Source organism: Notolepis coatsorum (genome assembly GCF_963971535.1).
Source record: "Notolepis coatsorum genome assembly, chromosome: 14".
NCBI lineage: Eukaryota > Metazoa > Chordata > Actinopteri > Aulopiformes > Paralepididae > Notolepis > Notolepis coatsorum.
The window spans coordinates 63,307,756-63,327,440 of record NC_140178.1 but is presented as its reverse complement, the minus strand read 5'-3'; the positions used below and the strand labels follow the sequence as shown (position 1 = coordinate 63,327,440).

The following is a 19,685-nucleotide window of genomic DNA, read 5'->3' as shown; positions in this document are numbered from 1 at the left end:
AAAACGAATTCTCACAGAGTGCCGTGCTAGCTTCAGTAGTGATGTTGTTGACATCAGTGCCCACTAGGGCTGTCCCCGACTAAGAATTTGGATAGTTGACTTTGATTGACAAAAAAAAAGAAAAAAAAATTGCCAGGGTGGGCACAGCTGACTCAGTGCCCGCCCATGGCGCCGGGTCTGGTTCTTATGCTTTATGGATGCCTCTAAGGCATTCGATAGAATAAACCATAACATACTGTTCCATAAACTGTCCCAAAGAGGGGTTCCTAAGGTCATAGTTAGGATCTTAGCATTTTGGTATGCCCATCAGCTTATACAAGTTAAATGGGGTAACTCGGTGTCAGCTCATTTTAATGTGGGTAATGGAGTAAGACAGGGCGGGATCTTGTCTCCCTTCCTGTTCAATGTACTGTATATATGGATGACCTCTCCACTAAACTAAGGGAATGCGAGACTGGATGTATGGTGGGGGAGAGCCTTATCAACCATCTGATTTATGCTGATGACTTAGTCATACTGTCCCCCTATAGTGCTGGTTTACAGCAACTGCTTAAAACCTGCTCTGTGTATGGTATACAACATGATATCAAATTCAACCCTAAAAACTAAGGAGAACCCGAAGCAAAAGTTTCCCTCCTTCTTGCTGACTGACTGCGCTCTAGATGTGGCGAAAAGTATGCAATATTTGGGTCACAATATCACTTATAAATAATAATAATAATAATAATAATAATAATAATAATAATAATAATAATAATAATAATAATGGATTGGATTTATATAGCGCTCTTCTCTGACTCAGAGCGCTTCACAGAGTCCATTATGACATGTGTGATGATGTTGATGTGCAGCGCCAGTGCTGCAAACTACTGTATATGCATAGGCCAATATGTTGGCACGGACATTTTATGTGTACAGACAATGTGAAAATAAGCCTGTTCAGAGCCTACTGTACTCCATTTTATACTGCGCACCTATGATGTAATTATAGGACAGCAAAAAAAACTGCAGGTAGCATATAATGATGCATTTAGGATCCTCCTTAAGCTCCCAAGACAGACTAGTGCAAGCCATTTGTTTGTGACTACTAATGTCCCCACCTTCCATGCTCTGCTGAGGAACCTGGGCCCTATTCCCCGTACCTGGTTCAACTAAGTCGATCAAGAGTCCCATTATCCAGATTCAGTTAACCCGATGTTTGAAGCCGGGATTTTCCTGTTCCTGGAACGCTGATTCAGTCTCGTTAACTCAAACCAGACTTGAGACTCTGGATAAGTGCGCGCGGCCGCTTCAGTTGAAAAGACAGCAGGTGTAGATCGCAGAAATCCTGATCTTCTAACGGCATTGATTGATTGATTGTTTTACAGATTGCAGGCGGCTCAATAGCCTTGCCGACAAGTTAAATGCATAATCTATAGGCTAATTTTAAATCCCTCATTACCCCAATCAATCAGATTATATGTCTTTAAACGTTCCTGCTGGCAGTAGGTTTATGCATTGAATAATCAAATGAGATCTTGCTAGCGAAAATAATTAGTTCAACTGTTTCAGAATAAGGATACGGCTCTCTTATCCATTGATTGATGTATGGTGGATTTTTTATTTATCTGCACTGTGGTGTGACGGGTTGTCCTTTTGACTTTCACGCAGACGACCGGGGTTCGAATCCTAGTCTTTTCCTTCTTTTTGCAATGTAGGAATAATTCAATTTGGTGCACGTTGAGAGCTATATAAAGAATGACATCCTCAATGCATGTAGATTTATAATATTGTAACTTAAAACTAGGCTACTTTTGCGTATAATCATTAATATTATATTCCAAAAAATTATATTGGAAACACGGGGTTTCAAACACCGGTCGCCCGGTTGCCAGGATTGAGCACTACCGCTGCGCCACTGTGCCAGATGCGATAAATTCATTGTTTATACATTAATGAACGAGAGACCCGTGTTTAGAATATTTTTCTTACCAAAAAATGAAGTTTTATCTCTTTATTCTCAAATGCATTAATGTGACGTCAACGGCTCATTCAATTTCTCAAACCCGTCAAACAGCGCATCTCATCAGACATTTTAATCCCAGTTACAATATCACACAAAAACCACAATCCCCGCATAGACACTTCAATTTTATGCTTGAATGAAACACAATCCGGCGCTCCGTTAAGCAAATCTACAGCGGAGATTAATATATGAAACTAATCAGAGCCAAACGGCCGATAGGTTTCATTCATTAAAAATATCCCTGCGGGATTCACATTTGCAATGAGCCGTTATTAAAATAACCACATGCAGCGTGTATCGCGACTCCGAGCGCCGTATATGACGTGCATTATTTTATTTAGGACAAAGTAAATCTATAGGCTCAATATGATTTATTATCAGCATTTAGTTCTATTATTATACATTTCAAAAGCCCCCTCTAGGAAAACGAAGCACAGAAACGTAATTCAGAATGGTATAAATGGGATCTCTAGACTGTGAGAATCATTTCAGGAAACGAGCTGTCACTCCTTTGCGGGGGTGTGGCCATGGTTCATCCGGCTAACTGAACTTAACCCTGCTCCCGACCAGGCTCAAACTTTTTGATCTGTTGTCATGGTGATTTGGACAATCGCGCGTCGGGGAACAGAAAGGTCCGGCTTAAGTCAGGCTTGACCGAAAGTTATTCGGCTAACTCAGTTATCCAGGTACGGGGAACGGGGCCCTGATGTTTAAATGTATGTGTTGTTTATTAGAGTCTAAAAACAAGATAATAGGTGAAATTAGTGATGCTAAATGAAGTGATACAAGGTACTCCTCTGATTTGTGGAAACATTGGAACCGATGCCTTTATGAATTTTAATGTATTTTAATCTATGTTGTTGGCCTTGTTGCTTTTGTTATTGTATTCTTGTTGGTGTTTTGTATATGTGTAATATGGACCTTGAGTCTGAAATAAAGTCTTCATCAATGCCAAAGTGCAATACCGGCTGCATCCACCCAGGTGGCAGTATCGAGCACCATTTGAAACATTATATCTTTGCCTGTGCGTCGATCAAAAGTCTCCGGTCGGACTTTTCTTTGTCAGGTAAGTGGAGCGGTTGTCCCGATCGGATTGAGAAGCATGAAATGCTCCCGATGCATGATGTGTGGCGGATTATGTTGGCGACACGATCGACACCAATACTGGGACTCGCGATCAGATAATTGGAATATTCTTTTTGTGGTACATCCTAGTGAAGGTAAGGGCTATATGGTATCAATCCTGCTGTGATCCAACCATGACTTCACTTCGATCACAACATATGTGTGTAACGTTACTCCACAATGTGTGCCGTTGGTGACGATCAAAGCATCAAAAAACGACCCCCCCCCCCCCCCACCCTTTCATGCATTCATGATGAAACATAATACCGATAATATAGATTTGATTTATAAATAGTAGCGTGTATAGGCGAGAAACGGCAACGTTTTAGTGAAATGCACGTATTGCTGCATAGCATCGTTTTCTGGGATTAGACAGGATTACTCTAAAACTATACTCATATTCACCACTGTATGAAACGGGAATGTATGGATGACATTTTTTTTTCTTTAAAGGGGTTATGCACTGCTATTCCTAGCACTATTTGGGCAATTTTACACACTTCCTGTGAGTCTATGTAACACATCTGTAATTTTTATTCCAAAAATAATCATTGTTTTATATTTCTAATCTTGTACTCAAAACCAGCATTTTTCAGCCTCATGAAAGCAGGCTATTATTGGCTTGGCTCCACCCATTCTGGCAGAATGCTTTGAGTGACAGCCACCCACCAAATAGCTCCGCCCATCTCCCCGTCAGAGATTAGGTTTCAGGTTACATACAAATATGGTATGTCATAAATATAGAGATGTAGCAGTACTGTCTATCTATATATATATAATATGTTACCATGAATTGAAATTGGGGGACCCTGATGTAAACAAGACGAAAGTCTTTCTCTGGTCTCCATCATAGCAGTACTGAGCAGTACTGTAGCAATACAAATATGGTATGTCATAAATATAGAGATGTAGCAGTACTGTCTATCTATATATATGTTACCACTATTTGTAAAAGCCACAACCACGTTACCATATTTGTAATAATGTAAATCATTGTGTCGTTGTACATATTGTGTATACACCGTTAGAAGCTAACATAGCTTAGCTTGGTAGCTATTGTGCTAACAACATATCCCGACGTCCGGCTCGCTGGCCGGCATGCACGCCCGACACAAAATGGTTCTCTCCTCTCTGTACACCCCCGTCCCCACGGGTACCCTGCCGGGGAGCCCATTGACGCGACAACGGCGGCAGCCGTAGGGTGCTCGAGCCCGCCGTAACGCTAGTGGTACACAATAGCTATGAGCTAACTAACGCTACGGCCGCCGCTGTTGTCGCGTCCACAAGCTCCCCGGCAGGACACCCGCGAGAACGGGGGCACACAAGGAGGAGAGAACCACCCCAAATCGAGCACTCATGCCGGCCGACAAGCCGGACACCGCGGTTGTTGTTAGCACAATAGTAGCCCACTGTGATGCACCGAGTGGACCACCATTGATCAACATGCAGCGATGTGTAGCTTGCATGATGCGTGTGCAGTGCTTTGCCACACAGGTCTGAGAAGAGGACCTGCACATGATAGCAACCGGGAGCGTCGCGGAGCATTCAGCCTGCTGGCTACCTAGATCCACTTCAACCAGCCGAGCGTCGGGAGCTCCAGCAGCTTGTCGATGTGCTAATAGCCTGGAGCCAGCTACCGTTAGCTTGCAGAGGCTCCAGCACACCGACAAGCTGTGTAGCCAGCAGGCTGAATGCTCCGCGACGCTGGTTGAAGTGGATATAGGTAGCCAGCAGGCTGAATGCTCAACGACGCTCCCGGTTGCTAACGCCGGCCCCGGCTGGTGCTAAGTAGCTAGCGATCGCTCCCGAGTCCCGAGAGCTAACGCCGGTCTGTCTGTCGAAGACCGAGGGAACCGCATCAGGCTTCAGCTGATTAGTGATCTTCTGGACAAACCTTCCACCCTGCAGGTAGCAAGAATGGAGGCGGGCATTACTAAAACCACAGAGCCAATCACATCACCGTGCGCTATAAACAGCGCCCTGTGACGTGCACCAGGTCGTCAAATCAACATGACCTGATTTACTAGAGGCAAAGAGGGGATGGGCTGTAGCTGAGGAATTCGCCAATATAGTATTTAGGCCCAAAAACACATTGATACGAACTCCTATTACTATAATACAATGCTAGAGACTGAAAAATGACATTTATAATGCATAGCACCTTTAACACATATTGAACGATAGATAGTCTATGTCAAATGGGCCATAGTATTGTATCCATAGCTATAATATAGTTATAGTCCTGCAAACACCGCCACTTATTCCTATCTCTTAGAGCTTGGCGTGGTAAGTACAAACGATGCTCTTCCATTGAGTTAATAGCATATATTTATATTATTAATAACATTTATTTTCAAGTATATTTATACATATACTGTATACATATATATAGAGTCTGTCACTATGTCACTCACCCTCAGGTATGCAGTTTGGTTCAAACAGACCACACCCAACTCCCTCTGAATGGTCAGCTTGAACATATCTTGTGGTTGATTGGTGGACAGCATCAGGGTTCGCCGAGCCATTGGCTGTTTCATCTTATCCATCTGCAGCTCCACCTCCACCTCTGGATCAACCAATCAGGATGCAGAGTGTGATTAAAAAGTATTTAACCTTGTTCCCAGTTTTATCTCCTCTATGAGATAAAGCCTGGTAAAAAGTGTATGGGGTAGAATTTCCGGTGTATGTACTTCCCCTGGAAGCTGCCTCCGAACGGACCAAACTTTTCCCGAATCCTGTCGGCAAACAAGCTAGAACATCCCGGTCATGTAGTAAATTCTTCAGGCAAAGCCGTTGCAGTGGCTTAAACGAGGAAATATTGTGCACTTCACATGTTTCTATAATTGTTTTGTCGAAACCGGAAAGCCTGTAGCCTGTACTTCCTGTACTTCCGTTTACACACTTTAGGAGGCATATCTTTACCAGCCTAAAAAGTCTTTGACTTCTTTGCATTCATTAACTCATTCAACACCAGTCACGAGTATAGTCGGGTTAACTCGCCGACCGTTCAGCGCCAATCACGAGTATAGTCGGGTTTTAATCGTTATTTCTTTTATTAGCGATATCCATGCATTTTCATCCATCCAGCCTGATGTTATCATTGGGAATGGGTCTGAGCTCGCAAAAGGGCAAATACCACCGCCTACGCCTTCCAGCTGGTATTGCACTCCATTAGAAATGGTGTAGTTTCTTTTCTGGGACGATCCGAGCCGTGCAGGTTTAAATACTCAGGCGAGGTAGGGCTTTACAACGATTTGCATCGATAATAATAAACAAAAACACTGAAACTCACGGCAGCCTCCTCTTACCATTGGGCGATGATACTGGAGCAAACAGATCCTAGTTATGTGATGGGGATCGAGGCGATCCATTTCCGGTTTGTATAATACTAATACACGCCCAAATCATGTCGATTATTGAGTTATGGCAGCGATCCATATCCAAGGTGTGTGGCTAGAGTCCTGGGATGATATGCGAGTGGCCGGACGGAATTAGGAGACGCACCGATATCCAACGGGCATATCCGGTGATGTGGCAACTCGCCGATCATCCACCAGGTGGCAGTATTGAAGCGTTGCAGAGTTGTGCCGGCTCACACAGCATCAGACAAGGCTCCGTGAGTGAAATATGAATACCATGGCGAAAATATGAAATATGGTCAGAATAACGTCGTACGCCGTGATCTGGCAGAATTAGCATGAACTTGAAACCCGTTGTATGACGTTATTGGCAGAGAAAGTGTTAAGTGTGGGGTCGCCAAAAGAAATCCTAAATCAAATGGGGTTGTGGTATAAAAAAGTTTGAGAAGTTATGATATTACATTCTGATTCTGCTCAGCATAATTTGTAACGTGGTTCCCTGCTTCAGTCTGTTGACACATTTATATACTATTTATTTTACTGAAACGACGCCACTGGTTGCAACCCCAGTTATCCCATTACTTCCCCCAAACTTACTGTATGTCTGTTATGTTAAGCTAAGAAGTCTGCTAAGAAGCATATATTATTTATTATTATTATTATTATTATTATTATTATTATTATTATTATTATTATTATTATTATTATTATTATTATTATTATTATTATTATTATTATTATTATTATTATTATTATTATTATTATTATTATTATTATTATTATTATTATTATTATTATTATTATTATTATTATTATTATTATTATTATTATTATTATTATTATTATTTTATTTCATTGGGTTTTTAGCCCTACTGTAGTTGCACTTTTGTTGAATTTTTTTGTGTTTATTTCGTGTTTTTAACAGTGCATGAAAGATTGTGTATTACTGCCAAAAAGAAAATTTGAAATAAATCATAGTGGTTAAAAAATTTGGGTCGCAACTTAATGACTAAGGAAAATATTGGGTCCCGAGGCTAGACCAGTTGAGAACCACTGTATTAGACCCATAGCTATAATATAAGATATATTTTAAGCACTCGCAAATCTTGCAGTCCCCCCATTGATTAAAGCACTGGCGTCCTAGCGCCCTCTGGCGCATTAAGCGATGGCGCAGAATGAGTTAATATATCTTGGATTCATTCATTTAGTGGCAAGATGTCTAGTCATATATATATATGACTGTCAATCGATTAAAATATTGAATCGTGATTAATCCCATGATTGTCCAAAGTGAACTATGCTTACTAAAATATTACTCAAAACACTCTGATATTTTTCAAGCATTTAATACTTGAATGGGAGTGGACAGATATGCATATTGTCCTTTATTTAGCATAACATAAATATGCTGCAAATAATCCTAACATGACAAAGCTCAATACTCAATAGGCAACAACAGATGGCTATATTGACCTGCTAAATATAACATTACTACATTAGCATTAGTGTTTGGGTTAGCGTTTGGGTTGGCGTTTGGGTTATTATTTGGGTTATAATACATTCAAATACAACATGATTTTTTTTAATAGGCAGCAATATTGCATACAAAGTTAATGGAAAGACGCAAATGGAGGCAAAAAGAAGCAGCTTCTCTCTCTGCAGCACGAACATTCCAGTTGATAATGTTTGAACTTGAATGAGAAATTCACCAGGTGTAATGCAGCACATTATGTATATCTTAACAATGAATATGAAATAGTCTGCTATGAATGCTCTGTGGCCTATAGCTATTCAATAGATAGCATTTAGAAATTGTCTATTTTTTTTTTAAATGTCAACTATGCTAATGTTGATACCAAACACACTAGCATTTCTTCATACCATTTTTTCTAGTGTCCAACTGTCAAACTGATGCGAGTAAAGAAAGATAATATTTATGTTGTTGTTGTGTCTGAACATATTGGGTTAGGGTTAGTGTCATTGTTAGTGTCGTCGGGTGAGTGTCAGGTTTAGTGTCAAAGTTAGTGTCATGGTTAGGGTTAGTGTCAGGATTAGTGGCAGTGTTAAGGTCAAGGTCAGGGTTAGGGTCAGGATTAGTGGCAGGGTTAGTATCAGGGTTACTGAGACATCCTACCTGTCTGATGAGGGATGTTGTGCCCAGACATATACACACACACCTGAACTATGAAACTAGAGAGAGAGAGAGAGAGAGAGAGAGAGAGAGAGAGAGAGAGAGAGAGAGTGAGAGAGAGAGAGAGAGAGAGAGAGAGAGAGAGAGAGGAGAGAGAGAGAGAGAGAGAGTGAGAGAGAGAGAGAGAGAGAGAGAGAGCAAAGCAAATTATTGGTTGAAGGATGCATGGACCGATCGACTGACCGACCGATTGATTTATTGATTACCATGATAATGGGTTATTTTCCAGATGGCAGAGCTTGGTCTCTGGGTTGAGGAAGGGAGGAAACAGAGAAAGCTGAACCCTGGAGCGGATTACTGCCTGGGATCTGGAGTCATAACGCGCGCACGCGCACACACACACACACACTCACGCACGCACGCACGCCCGCACGCACACACACACACACACACACACAAACACACGCACACAAACACACACACACACACAGTCGGTGAATTAGTTAAAATTAGTTCCCTGTAATCTGGGATAGGCAGAATTAATATAGTGATGTGTTCAAGATGTCTAGGAATTATGATACATCTAGTGCTAAAAACACAATAACAACAACAACAATTATGATAACAGTAATAATAATAATAAATATAGCCACAAGCAGCGATCTGCGGGTTTCAAGCCAATTTTGATAATCAAGATTGCAAAATAAGTTCATACATACAGTTCAGCAGTGTTATGAAACATGTCCTGCAAGTTTTGTAATGTTTGGACAAAAATCTTTAATTTAAAGTCCATTTTGTGTTATGCCACGTACATTTTGTGAATTTGTAATGTCCCCTAGTGATCAATTTGAATGAGATTTTCACGGTATATTTCTGGTAGTTATGTGGACATATCCTGCAAATGTTGTGATGATTGGCCTAACAGTTGTTGATTTGCATCTATCTATGTGCTGAGCCATGCCTTTTAAAGTTGATTGGTAAATATCTTCAAAACTAAAAATGATATAAACAAGCCTCATACAACAGTTGATAAGCTTGATTCAATAATGATCCATGAAAAATTTGGTAGTAATCGGACTTAAAGTTTAGGAGGAGATGTCAAAAATGTGTTTTACATCAAATCCAAAATGGTGGAAAATCCGATATGGCCTTTATGGTTCCTTGAGGCAAACTTGTAGAGTGAATATAGATGTATGTCTGTATTATGTTTAGTGTAAATCGGACACACGGCATAGGAGTTATGACCTTTCAAAGTTTACCTTTAATTATAGCGCCCCCTTTGGACCAATTGGGATCATATTTGTTGGAGACCATTTGCACACAACTTCCAATCAATGGGTCAAAGTTCATGTTGCATTTACTATCTCACGGGAATTTGAAAAAACAATGCTGAAGAAGAAATATATGAGCAAAAACAATCGCTATTCAAATCTAGAAAATATATAAACAAGCCTCATACAACAGTTGATAAGCTTGATCCAATAATGATCCATGGCAAATATGGTCATAATTGGACTTGGGCGTGGCGGGGTAGCGCAGTGGACTAAGCACTCGCCTATACCACCGCAGAGACTCTGGGATTGAATCCAGCTGTCAGCGGTACCTCCGGCTTGGTCAGTCGTCCCTACTAACACAATTGGCAGTGTTAGGAGGTGGGACGCCGGTGGGGTATGTGTGTCCTGGTCGTTGTAAACTGTGACTCCTACTAGTGGGTCGGGGCACCTGTTGAGCAGGGAGAGGATCTGGGGGAAATAGCGTGACCCTCCGCACGTGTTACATTCCCCCAATGAAACTCCTTGAAGTTCATTGGTTAATATCTTCAAAACTAAAAAAGATATAAAAAATCCAAACATTTTGTGCATTTGTAGTGCCCCCCTAGTGGTCAATTTAAGGTTTATATCTGGACATACCCTGCACATTTCGTGATGATTGGCCTAACGGTTAGGGTTCGAGCGTCAAACCCTAAATATAGCCGCAAGCGGTGATCTGTGGGTTTCAAGCCAATATTGATCAATAGGATTGCAGAATAAGTTCACACACACGGTTTAGCAGTGTTATAAAACATGTCCTGCACTTCGTACTTGAAACCCTAATCGCACAAAAACAATAGGGTTTCTGCACTTGCTTGGAACCCTAATAATAATAATAATAATAATAGTAATAATACCTGTACACAAAAGCTCGGTCTGCCCCCCACGCTCCAACCAGCAAGTCTACACACACACACACACACACACACACACACACACACACACACACACACACACACACACACACACACACACACACACACACACACACACACACACACACACACACACACACACACACACACACACACACACACACACACACACACACACACACACACACACACACACACACACACACACACACACACACACACACACACACACACACACACACACACACACACATATTGACAAACATAATCCCTCTCAATTATCACTTCAAACAATGTATAGACTCATACAAACATGACATATAATATTGCTAGATCTTGACCCATATTTGATTTGCAATGCTTAGTTTGACCTGTGTATTTACCACGTGGATATTTTTTTTGTTGACATTTTTGTTTTCTAAGCAGATATATACTTGGAAAAGTTTTTTGCCGATCCACTGCTGCAGTGATTTTATCACCTCAAAAGCCCAGTTTTTCAAAAAGCAACAGGAATTTTGAGGTGATGAAATAAAAAATGGCTAATTATCTTTTTTTATTTCTCCACGTGGTAAATACACAGGTCACAACATGTTTACAGGAGTTGTATTTGGAGTGTATTTTGTGACTGTTGGGAACTAGGCTACACTGGCACACCTACTTCCAGTGAATGACGCTAGGCTGTTCCCTAAGCCTAATGCATGCACAGAGAAGAAAAGAGTATCCTTTTGTCTAACTCCAGGGTAGATGGCAAATAAGCGAATAGCCAAAAGTTGGTGTGTTCCTTTAAGTGGTTACCTCATTCAGTGCCAGTCACGATGATAGTCGGGTTAACTCGCCATCGCTTGAGCGCCAATCACAAGTATAGTCGGGTTTTAATCGTTATTTCTTTTATTTGCGATATCCATTCATTTTCATCCATCCAGCCTGATGTTATCGTTGGGAATGGGTCTGAGCTCGCAGAAGATCAGATAATTGGATTATTTCTTTTGCATTACATCAGATACAAGGTAAGAACACTATATATAAATTTGATCGTTGATCTGATATTTATTTCTACCCCGATCGACGCTGTCTCTGTTTGTGTATGTGTGGCTGTGTGCCGTTGGTGGCAGCAGGGGGGGGGGGGGGGGGGCGCCGGTCTAAACCACATTGCATGCTTGCATGAGGAAGGATAATAATGATGATCTAGCGTTGATTTCAGGAAGATTCGATAATCAGGCGAAAAATTACAATGTGTTTAGTGTATTCCACTAAAACGCTATTATCGCGTTTTTCTCTGGAATTACTCAGAAGCACCCAAACTATACTCATATTCAAAAGGCTATAAAACGGAAATGTACCGATGAAAAAACAATCCGTTTTGTACATGTTGACTGGAAGCAACTCACTGATAATCGACGGGTGTATTAGTATTAGACCCATAGCTATAAATTAAGATATATATTTTAAGCACTCGCAAATCTCGCAGTCCCCCATTGACTTACAGCGGTGGCGTACTAGCGCCATTTCGCGGATTAAGCTCCGGCGCAGAATGAGTTAAGGTTTGGAGGAGTTTTATGTGCAAAGTTGTGGGAGCGTTCACACTATGCGACCATCTTCGTCAGGTTCACAAGCGCCACTCCCCCGAGGACATTATTTAACCATGTTAACTCCCAGAGATCCTACCTGATAACATCCTACCATCCAACCTGATAACTGATAATTGAGTCTCATTCCCGAACGGATTTACGAAAAAAAATTTGCTCTCAGGCAAATGTCTGCTGATTTAAGACATATTAGGGCTGGTAGCGAGATTCCCCAAATTTCCCTGAGATCGGATTCGGCCGTGGCTGAGAGCACACTTATGATTGATTGACTGCAATTGTATTAACTTGACAGACTGTGTTCTTTATGTTCTTAATGGCTTTATTTTTGAGGAATCATAGTGATTCCTTCATGTCAACCCTACAGCCCTCCTTGGAATTAATTACTTAATCATAATTAAAATAACGATAAGAAATTACACGGATATCGGAAAAATAAATAATATGGATTAATCTGATCACAGGGCAGCTGGATTAACCATATCTGAACCAGCTATTTTGGACAAATGTATAATTACTTTAATTACTCAGATATTCAAACACAATTATGCAATTATTGTGAAATGATTTAAAATAATAATTATTTAATGCCTTTGTGAATGAATTTGTATTTCTTATTTGTTACTATCTGTTTTATTGATTAATTATACATTTGAAAGAATGCAGGTTAGAGCCACCATGCAATATATCCCATCATTAATGGGACAGACATTTGTTTGATATAGCTATAACTTGTGTGGTACCCTTGACTGGCATTTCATAACCAAATATGTCTGTGTATAGGAAATATATGCAAAAAGCTCTGTGTACTTGTTAAAAGCAAAGTGGTTTCAACCAGTAGAGGTAAACGGTACTCTATCCCCCCCCTCACAGTAGAGGTAAACAGTACTCTATCCCCCCCCCTCACAGTGAGCTGTGGTGTTCCACAAGGAAGCATACTAGGACCGCTACTCTTCCTAATTTATGCAAATGACATGTCGTCAGCCTGTGACTGCAACTTGTTCCTGTTTGCGGACGACTCAGCCCTGCTGGTCTCTGACAAGAACAAGTTGCAGGTTGAAAAAACCCTCAGCTCGGAACTAGGCAAAAGCTGCATATGGCTCGCTGATAACAAACTATCATTACACATGGGCAAAACAGAGTCCATTCTCTTCGGTTCAAATAACAAACTCAGCAAGACCGACGGCTTCTCAGTTACAGTGGGTGACAATATGTCACAAGGAAAGACCTTACCTACCTGGGTTCCATCCTAGAGGCAAATCTTTCCTGTGACAAAATGGCATCCAATGTAATAAAAAAAAGTCAACCAACGAACTAGATTCTTGTACCGGATCTCCTCTCTGGTAAACAAGAATACCCTGAAGACTCTGGCAGGAGCACTCATTCAAGGGTACTACGACTATGCGTGCATCTCATGGTACCAAAGCACCTCAAAGGCGCTTAAAACAAAATTACAAACATCACAAAACAAACTGGTCAGACTACTACTTGACCTGAACCCCAGAACCCACCTCACCCCTGCCCACTTTGACAACCTAGGATGGCTTAGAGTAGACGACAGAGTACAGCAACTTGCAATGGGCCTGGTCTACAAGATACACTATACGACCGGGGTACCCATGTACATGTCAAAATACTTCCCAAAGGTCAGTGAATACCACAACCACTACACCAGAGGAAGCTCAACAAATCATGTTAAACCCAGATTCGGCTCAAACAAGGGACTAAACACGTTTCGCAATTATGCCACAACAATGTGGAACGCCATACCCAAAGCTGTAAAGGAATGTGAATCCCTACCCACATTCAAAACCGCTCTTCTGTATCACACTAGCTCCCGCTCTGCGTCTCATTGCATATATCTCGCTTCAGCATATATACACTGAATACATTTCAAAATGTACCTTTAAATGCCAGCATTCATCTGGCCACCCCATCCTATATAAGCAGGGGTGGTGCCACACACTCATCTCCTTCTCAAATTTCATCACAAGCAACGTGTTGCTCATATGCCCACTTGACGTGGAGAAAAAAATATTGGCTGGAAGAGCAATGTTTACGAGGAAAGGAAGAACAAGGAGATACGTTGACATCATATCTTTATTTTCTCTCTCACTATTTTCGAGAAAATACGGCGATATTGTCTTCGTCACTGGAGTGTTTGGAAGATGGTGATCATTCTAAAATCCTCCACCGGTTTTCGTATTGGGAGCACGCCGCTGCATGCCTCTCAACTGCAGTTCCTTGCTGTGTTGGTTGGGGTGAAACCTTTCAGGACACAGCTGAACTGTAGGACGCGCCGCTGTTGTGAGAAGCGGTGGGTTTCAGGTTGGGTGAGTACTGTTTGCTTGCGGCTCCACTTGTCTGTTAGTGCTATGGGGGCTAACTGACAATGTTTACGAACACCGGCCCCAGATTAAGGTCTTTTGTTCAGCCTCTTAGGCAGCAGTGGAAGACCTTGATCTGAAGCCCATTATAGTTTAACTAGTGGGCCACGACCATTAACACTGGTGATCCCTGTGTTTTCTGGACGAGTGGATGTCTCTCTGTCACCGTGTTAGGCCCCATCTTTCATATCCAAATGAGAGTATTCCCTCACGAGGAGATATGGGCATAGATGTTCATTAGCGGAAGATCTGTGTTCAAAGTCAGCTACACAGGCCAGTTGGGTATTGTGCTGGCTCCGTCGGGTGTTGGTAAAATCACCGTTGTAAAACTGTGTTAACATCTTGTTTCTCTTTTCTCTTAAAAAGTGAGGAGGGTTTCAGAACGGCGGCCTGTCTGGGTGAGTGTTATATCATTGTGTACAAGTTCAGGTGATAGCTGCTTAGCTTACGTGCTAGTGGTGGCCTACTGTTAGCCAGTCAGCTGTTAGCTGCGGCGCTAGCCTGCTGTGATCACTAGGTGGCCTATCTAGGTTAGGCTAGGGAACGTTAGCTTGCTGCTATCGCTGCTTAGCTTACGTGCTAGTGGTGGCCTTCTGTTAGTCAGTCAGCTGTTAGCTGCGGCGCTAGCCTGCTGTGATCACTAGGTGAGTAGGTGGCCTACCTGGCTAGGCTAGGAAGCGTTAGCTTGCTGCTATCGGCCGAGGCCCAGCGCGGGGTGGCTCCGGCTCCTCGCGCGCCGCCGCGGTTCCCAACTCCCCTCTCCCTCACGGGAAGAGGCGGGGGGCATTCGGCTCCCCTCTGGTCGCGTGCGCCGTAGCGTAGCGACCGACGGTTGGAGCGGCCGTTAGCTTAATGCTACTCTGTTGAACGTGCTTTGATTATAACATGTTTTAACACTCTTGACTACGACGTCATCTTTGACAGAGGATGTTCGTCGACCCTGCCTAGCCAGGACGGCAAGGATTGCGTCAACAAAGGGGACCATAGCGACGGGTTGGAGCGGCGACGCTGGCCGGGTCGGCAACACAGAATGGCTGTGTTTACTACGGTGCCTTGAGACTGCACTTCGTTGATCTACGCTCCGGGTAGGCAAGGTTTGGCCAGACCTTATACACTGCTTCTGGCTTTCCCTTCTAAATGTTTTGTAAATAACGATGTTTTCCAAAACGAGTGTTGCTGCACTACATTTAGAATACGACGCGAGTTATGTGTGAATTGTCTTGTCACTGGTATTTAGCTTCTCCATGCAAATCGGGTTGTTGTTACAGATGTGTAAATTATCTGGTTTGTTGTGTTGAGAAACATCACGTGTGTTTATATGTACCGTGTACTCACAACTAAGGGGGTTAACTAACCTATAAAGCTATGCTTAGTGACAAATGAGTAAAGAATGATTCTTTTCTCAGCCTGTAATGACAATGAACAGTGTGTTCACATATTAACAGGTTTTCCTGTTTTAACTGGCCGTATTAAGGGTAAAGTAGGAGGATTGTGTTTCCCCCCGGTTCCCTGGGGACTTCTTCATCCTCCTATCAGACATGTTGTTGCACTACATTGTGTCACTGTGTGGTAGGGATGCGATGTAACCCTTAGCTTGATTGCTGAGGTTGTGCTACAACTGCTGGAGAAACTTTATTTTCCTAAAAGAAAAGATTGTTTGGTCGCTTTCGTGTGTGCTTAGCAAGGCCTGTGGCCGATACTAATCGAGAATTATGTATTCTCTCATTATGAAAAACGGCGTTCCTCTGTAGAGTGTTTTTGCCATTTTTTGTAGGTGATGATGGGTTGTGTGTGTCATGTGACCTACAACTGGGTTGGACTGGCCACAGAAGCACATGTGTAAGTTTGGTACCGGGGCTCTTGAAGAGCCCTCTCTATTCTGTGTTTTTTCCTTAGTAAAAATCAGATAGCAGGTTAGCTCATGCGCTGTGTGAAGCTGTCAGACGCTTCATGGAGCTGACTATGACTGTGTCATACTCTCTTTTTGTCATTACATCGTATCATGGGTGTGGGGTCGTAAAGGGGTGAACTGGTAACCTTTCCTCCCCCCTTTTTTCTGTTGGTCAGGGGTAAACCCCCTGTCCTTCAAGGTTCCTGTCACGTTGCGGTTCGGCACGTTACAGGGTGAGGGGGGGGGGGGGGGGGGAGGGAGTTTCCTGGTCCCACGGCCTGGAATATTGGGCGTGTGCACCGCAGAAATTCCCCCGCCATAGAGTACGTCACTGTGCGCGTCTCTGTTGGTAGGACTTCCGTGTGCTGTTCAGGTCCATGTGATGGATCTGTTTTGGGGGGGTGGTCAGGGCTCCTCCTCACCAAGCTCCTATTCGGGCCTTCTGTGAGTTGGGACTCCTCCTTCCATGTGAGGGAGCCTCCTTCAGAGTACAGAGCCTCCTCCTCAGATTGTCAAGGTGGGTGGACCCTCAAGAAGGAGTCCTACTCTATTGTGTATGTATTCGATTCAATTCGATTATTGAGTGTGTATGGGTTCAGTGCCTCCTCCCCGGAGAGCCCTAAAACCAATTTTTTACATGGCTCAAGGTGCAATATATTCTTTTCAATCTGTACAGCTCGCGTGGGAAGTCTCTCTGGGGATTCCCGTCTCCTTCCTATGGGTGGTGGGATGTAAAAATGTGAAAAATGTTTACCCCCAGCTGTGTAGACTGGGATACATACTGTTGGTGCTTCCTGCTTTTCTATTAAAAAGAGTTGGAGTTAGGAAGTGTCACACCCCTCTTGTCGTTCCCCTGGGCGCCTTGGGGATTCAATGACAGGTCTAAATAGCCTGTTCATTGATGTGGGTGTGTCCCGACGCACGTATAGTGCTAGCTCGGGGTGTTCTGTAAACAGGCAACTGACTGGCACGCCTTGGTTGCTTGAGGTTAAAACGGCATTTTTATAAAGCAACTGGGATGGAGGTTTTTCCTCTTCCGACGACCAAATCCGACGACCTGGTTTGGTTATCGACGGATTCTCGTTCATATCTGGGGGATGATGACGGAATGGATCTGAACATATGTAGAGGGGTCTCACACCCTGGGGGTGGGCCACCGGGCGCGGTTCGCCCGAACGTCTGGGTGGCGCCTTCTTTTCATGTTTAAGATCAACACGCATATCTGCCCCTTCTCCTGGAGTAGGCATGTCGGCGTGGTTAGGGCACGGGACTGGTTCTGGTCACGCTGGTCCGGATCAGTTGAACCCGTTGTCCGCCGGGGATGCTGTTCTGGTACCCTGAGGGACTTGGGCTTTTTTCAGGGGGAAAAATGCCAGGTCGGTCCGGGTGTCACAGGGTTAAGCACTATGGAGACCCTGGTTGGGTACGTTTTTTACTCAGCACTGTCGTAATGGCTTACGGCCATGCCAACCTGTACACGCTCGATCTCGTCAGATCTCGGCCGCTACACAGGTTGGTCCTGGTTAGTACTTGGTTGGGAGACCGCCTGGGAATACCAAGTACGGTGTGCTTGGGGCTGGTTCTCCATTCTTTTTCGCTCCTCGCTCACGCATGGCGAAGAGGGGCCTGTTGGGGTGGCCTTTGACCTCCTCTGGTGACCCTGTGCTTCCCGTATCGCCGGGCCCGGTCCGAAGTAATGTTTCGTCGACCCGTAGGCCTGGGTTAACCCTTTTTTGAAAAACTGAAACACTTGTACTGCGGTATAGCCGGTGTATACCTGCAGGTGTGTTTTGGAGTTTTTTCTTGAGGGGTTATAGGAACAACCACCGCATTGAGTAACACCAAGGTGGTTGATTCCCTGGTGTGTTGGAGCAGTGTCAACTCCCGGGTTCACCGGTTGAGGGTGCCCCTGCACGTTCATGACGTCTGCCAATCGTGTCAGCCTTCTCTGCCTCAACCCCTCTGGGTGGTTTTTTTTTAATGGAGGCTTGGTCATGCAACACCGCCAGCTTACGCCCCTTCCGCCGGGGCGGCTGTGTTCAGCTGTCTCCTCTGGCGCCTGTCTCGTCCGCAGTCTCCAGGCTAGGGTTAACAGCCTGTTGCCTGGTTTTTCCCCGGTGCGCTGCCTGCTTCCGTTGGTTAACCTTTTTTGTGTGCTTACGGCCATGCTGACTGCCTGTTCTGCAGGGTCAGTGTGCCAGGCGGTGTACTATTGGGGGGACAGGGCCCGCTCGGCTGAGGAGCCTTTGTCCGAATACGCTGGCGATGTGGGGGGCGGGGTCACTAAGTGCCCACCTGGTGGGGTCTTGATGCTGGCATCATGGACTTCTCCGGGCCCCCGTTCCAGGGGGTCCAGTCCCTTTGGTGGGTCTGGGTCTTCCTTCGCGCTCCGCTGCTACAGCCTTGCCACGGGGTTGGGTTTACCCTTGACCCCGTGATTCTAGGGGGCAGTAACGAGGTTGTTCCCTCCGTTCGTTCCCGGGTGGCATGCGGGTTGTGCGTGTGTGTAGTCGTGGGGTCAGGCCACGGTCTGCTCATCCTGTGCGTTGAGTTGCTTGAGTGCCTCTTCGCACGGTCGGGTCCGTCGCCCTCCCGGGAAACCTCTAATAGGGGGGGGTGCCCTCCATTAGGGGGGGTCGGGGGGGCTCGGTCCTCCCTGATCTGATGGCTGTGGGGGGCCTCAGCGGGGTGTATTTGTCGAGCTTCTAGCTCCCGCTCAGCTCCTATTATGCAATGAGACGCAGAGCGGGAGCTAGTGTGATACAGAACGTTAGGTTATGACTATAACCAAGTTCTGTTAACACTAGTGGACGCTCTGCGTCTAGACGCCGCTGCGGCCCTTGATTTTTCATTGTGGTGAAATTTGTTGGGAAGGAGATGAGTGTGTGGCACCACCCCTGCTTATATAGGTAAGCGGATGGGGGTGTGGCCAGATTAATGCTGGCATTTAAAGGTACATTTTGAAATTTATTCAGTGTATATATGCTGAAGCGAGATATATGCAATGAGACGCAGAGCG

General features: G+C 44.0%; 1 protein-coding gene across 1 annotated transcript in view; it reads right to left on the bottom strand.

Annotated features, from left to right (window-relative positions):
• Positions 1-19,685, bottom strand: part of LOC311240544 (uncharacterized protein) — a gene marked incomplete at its 5' end in the record, with an annotated part of 243,031 nt that overhangs the window by 75,654 nt on the left and 147,692 nt on the right. Inside the window, 4 exons of the mRNA XM_084329122.1 lie at positions 5,545-5,696; positions 8,624-8,679; positions 8,887-8,988; positions 10,788-10,833. Of these exons, the coding sequence (XP_084185248.1) occupies positions 5,545-5,696; positions 8,624-8,679; positions 8,887-8,988; positions 10,788-10,833 (356 nt within the window). The remainder of the gene's footprint in view (positions 1-5,544; positions 5,697-8,623; positions 8,680-8,886; positions 8,989-10,787; positions 10,834-19,685) is intronic.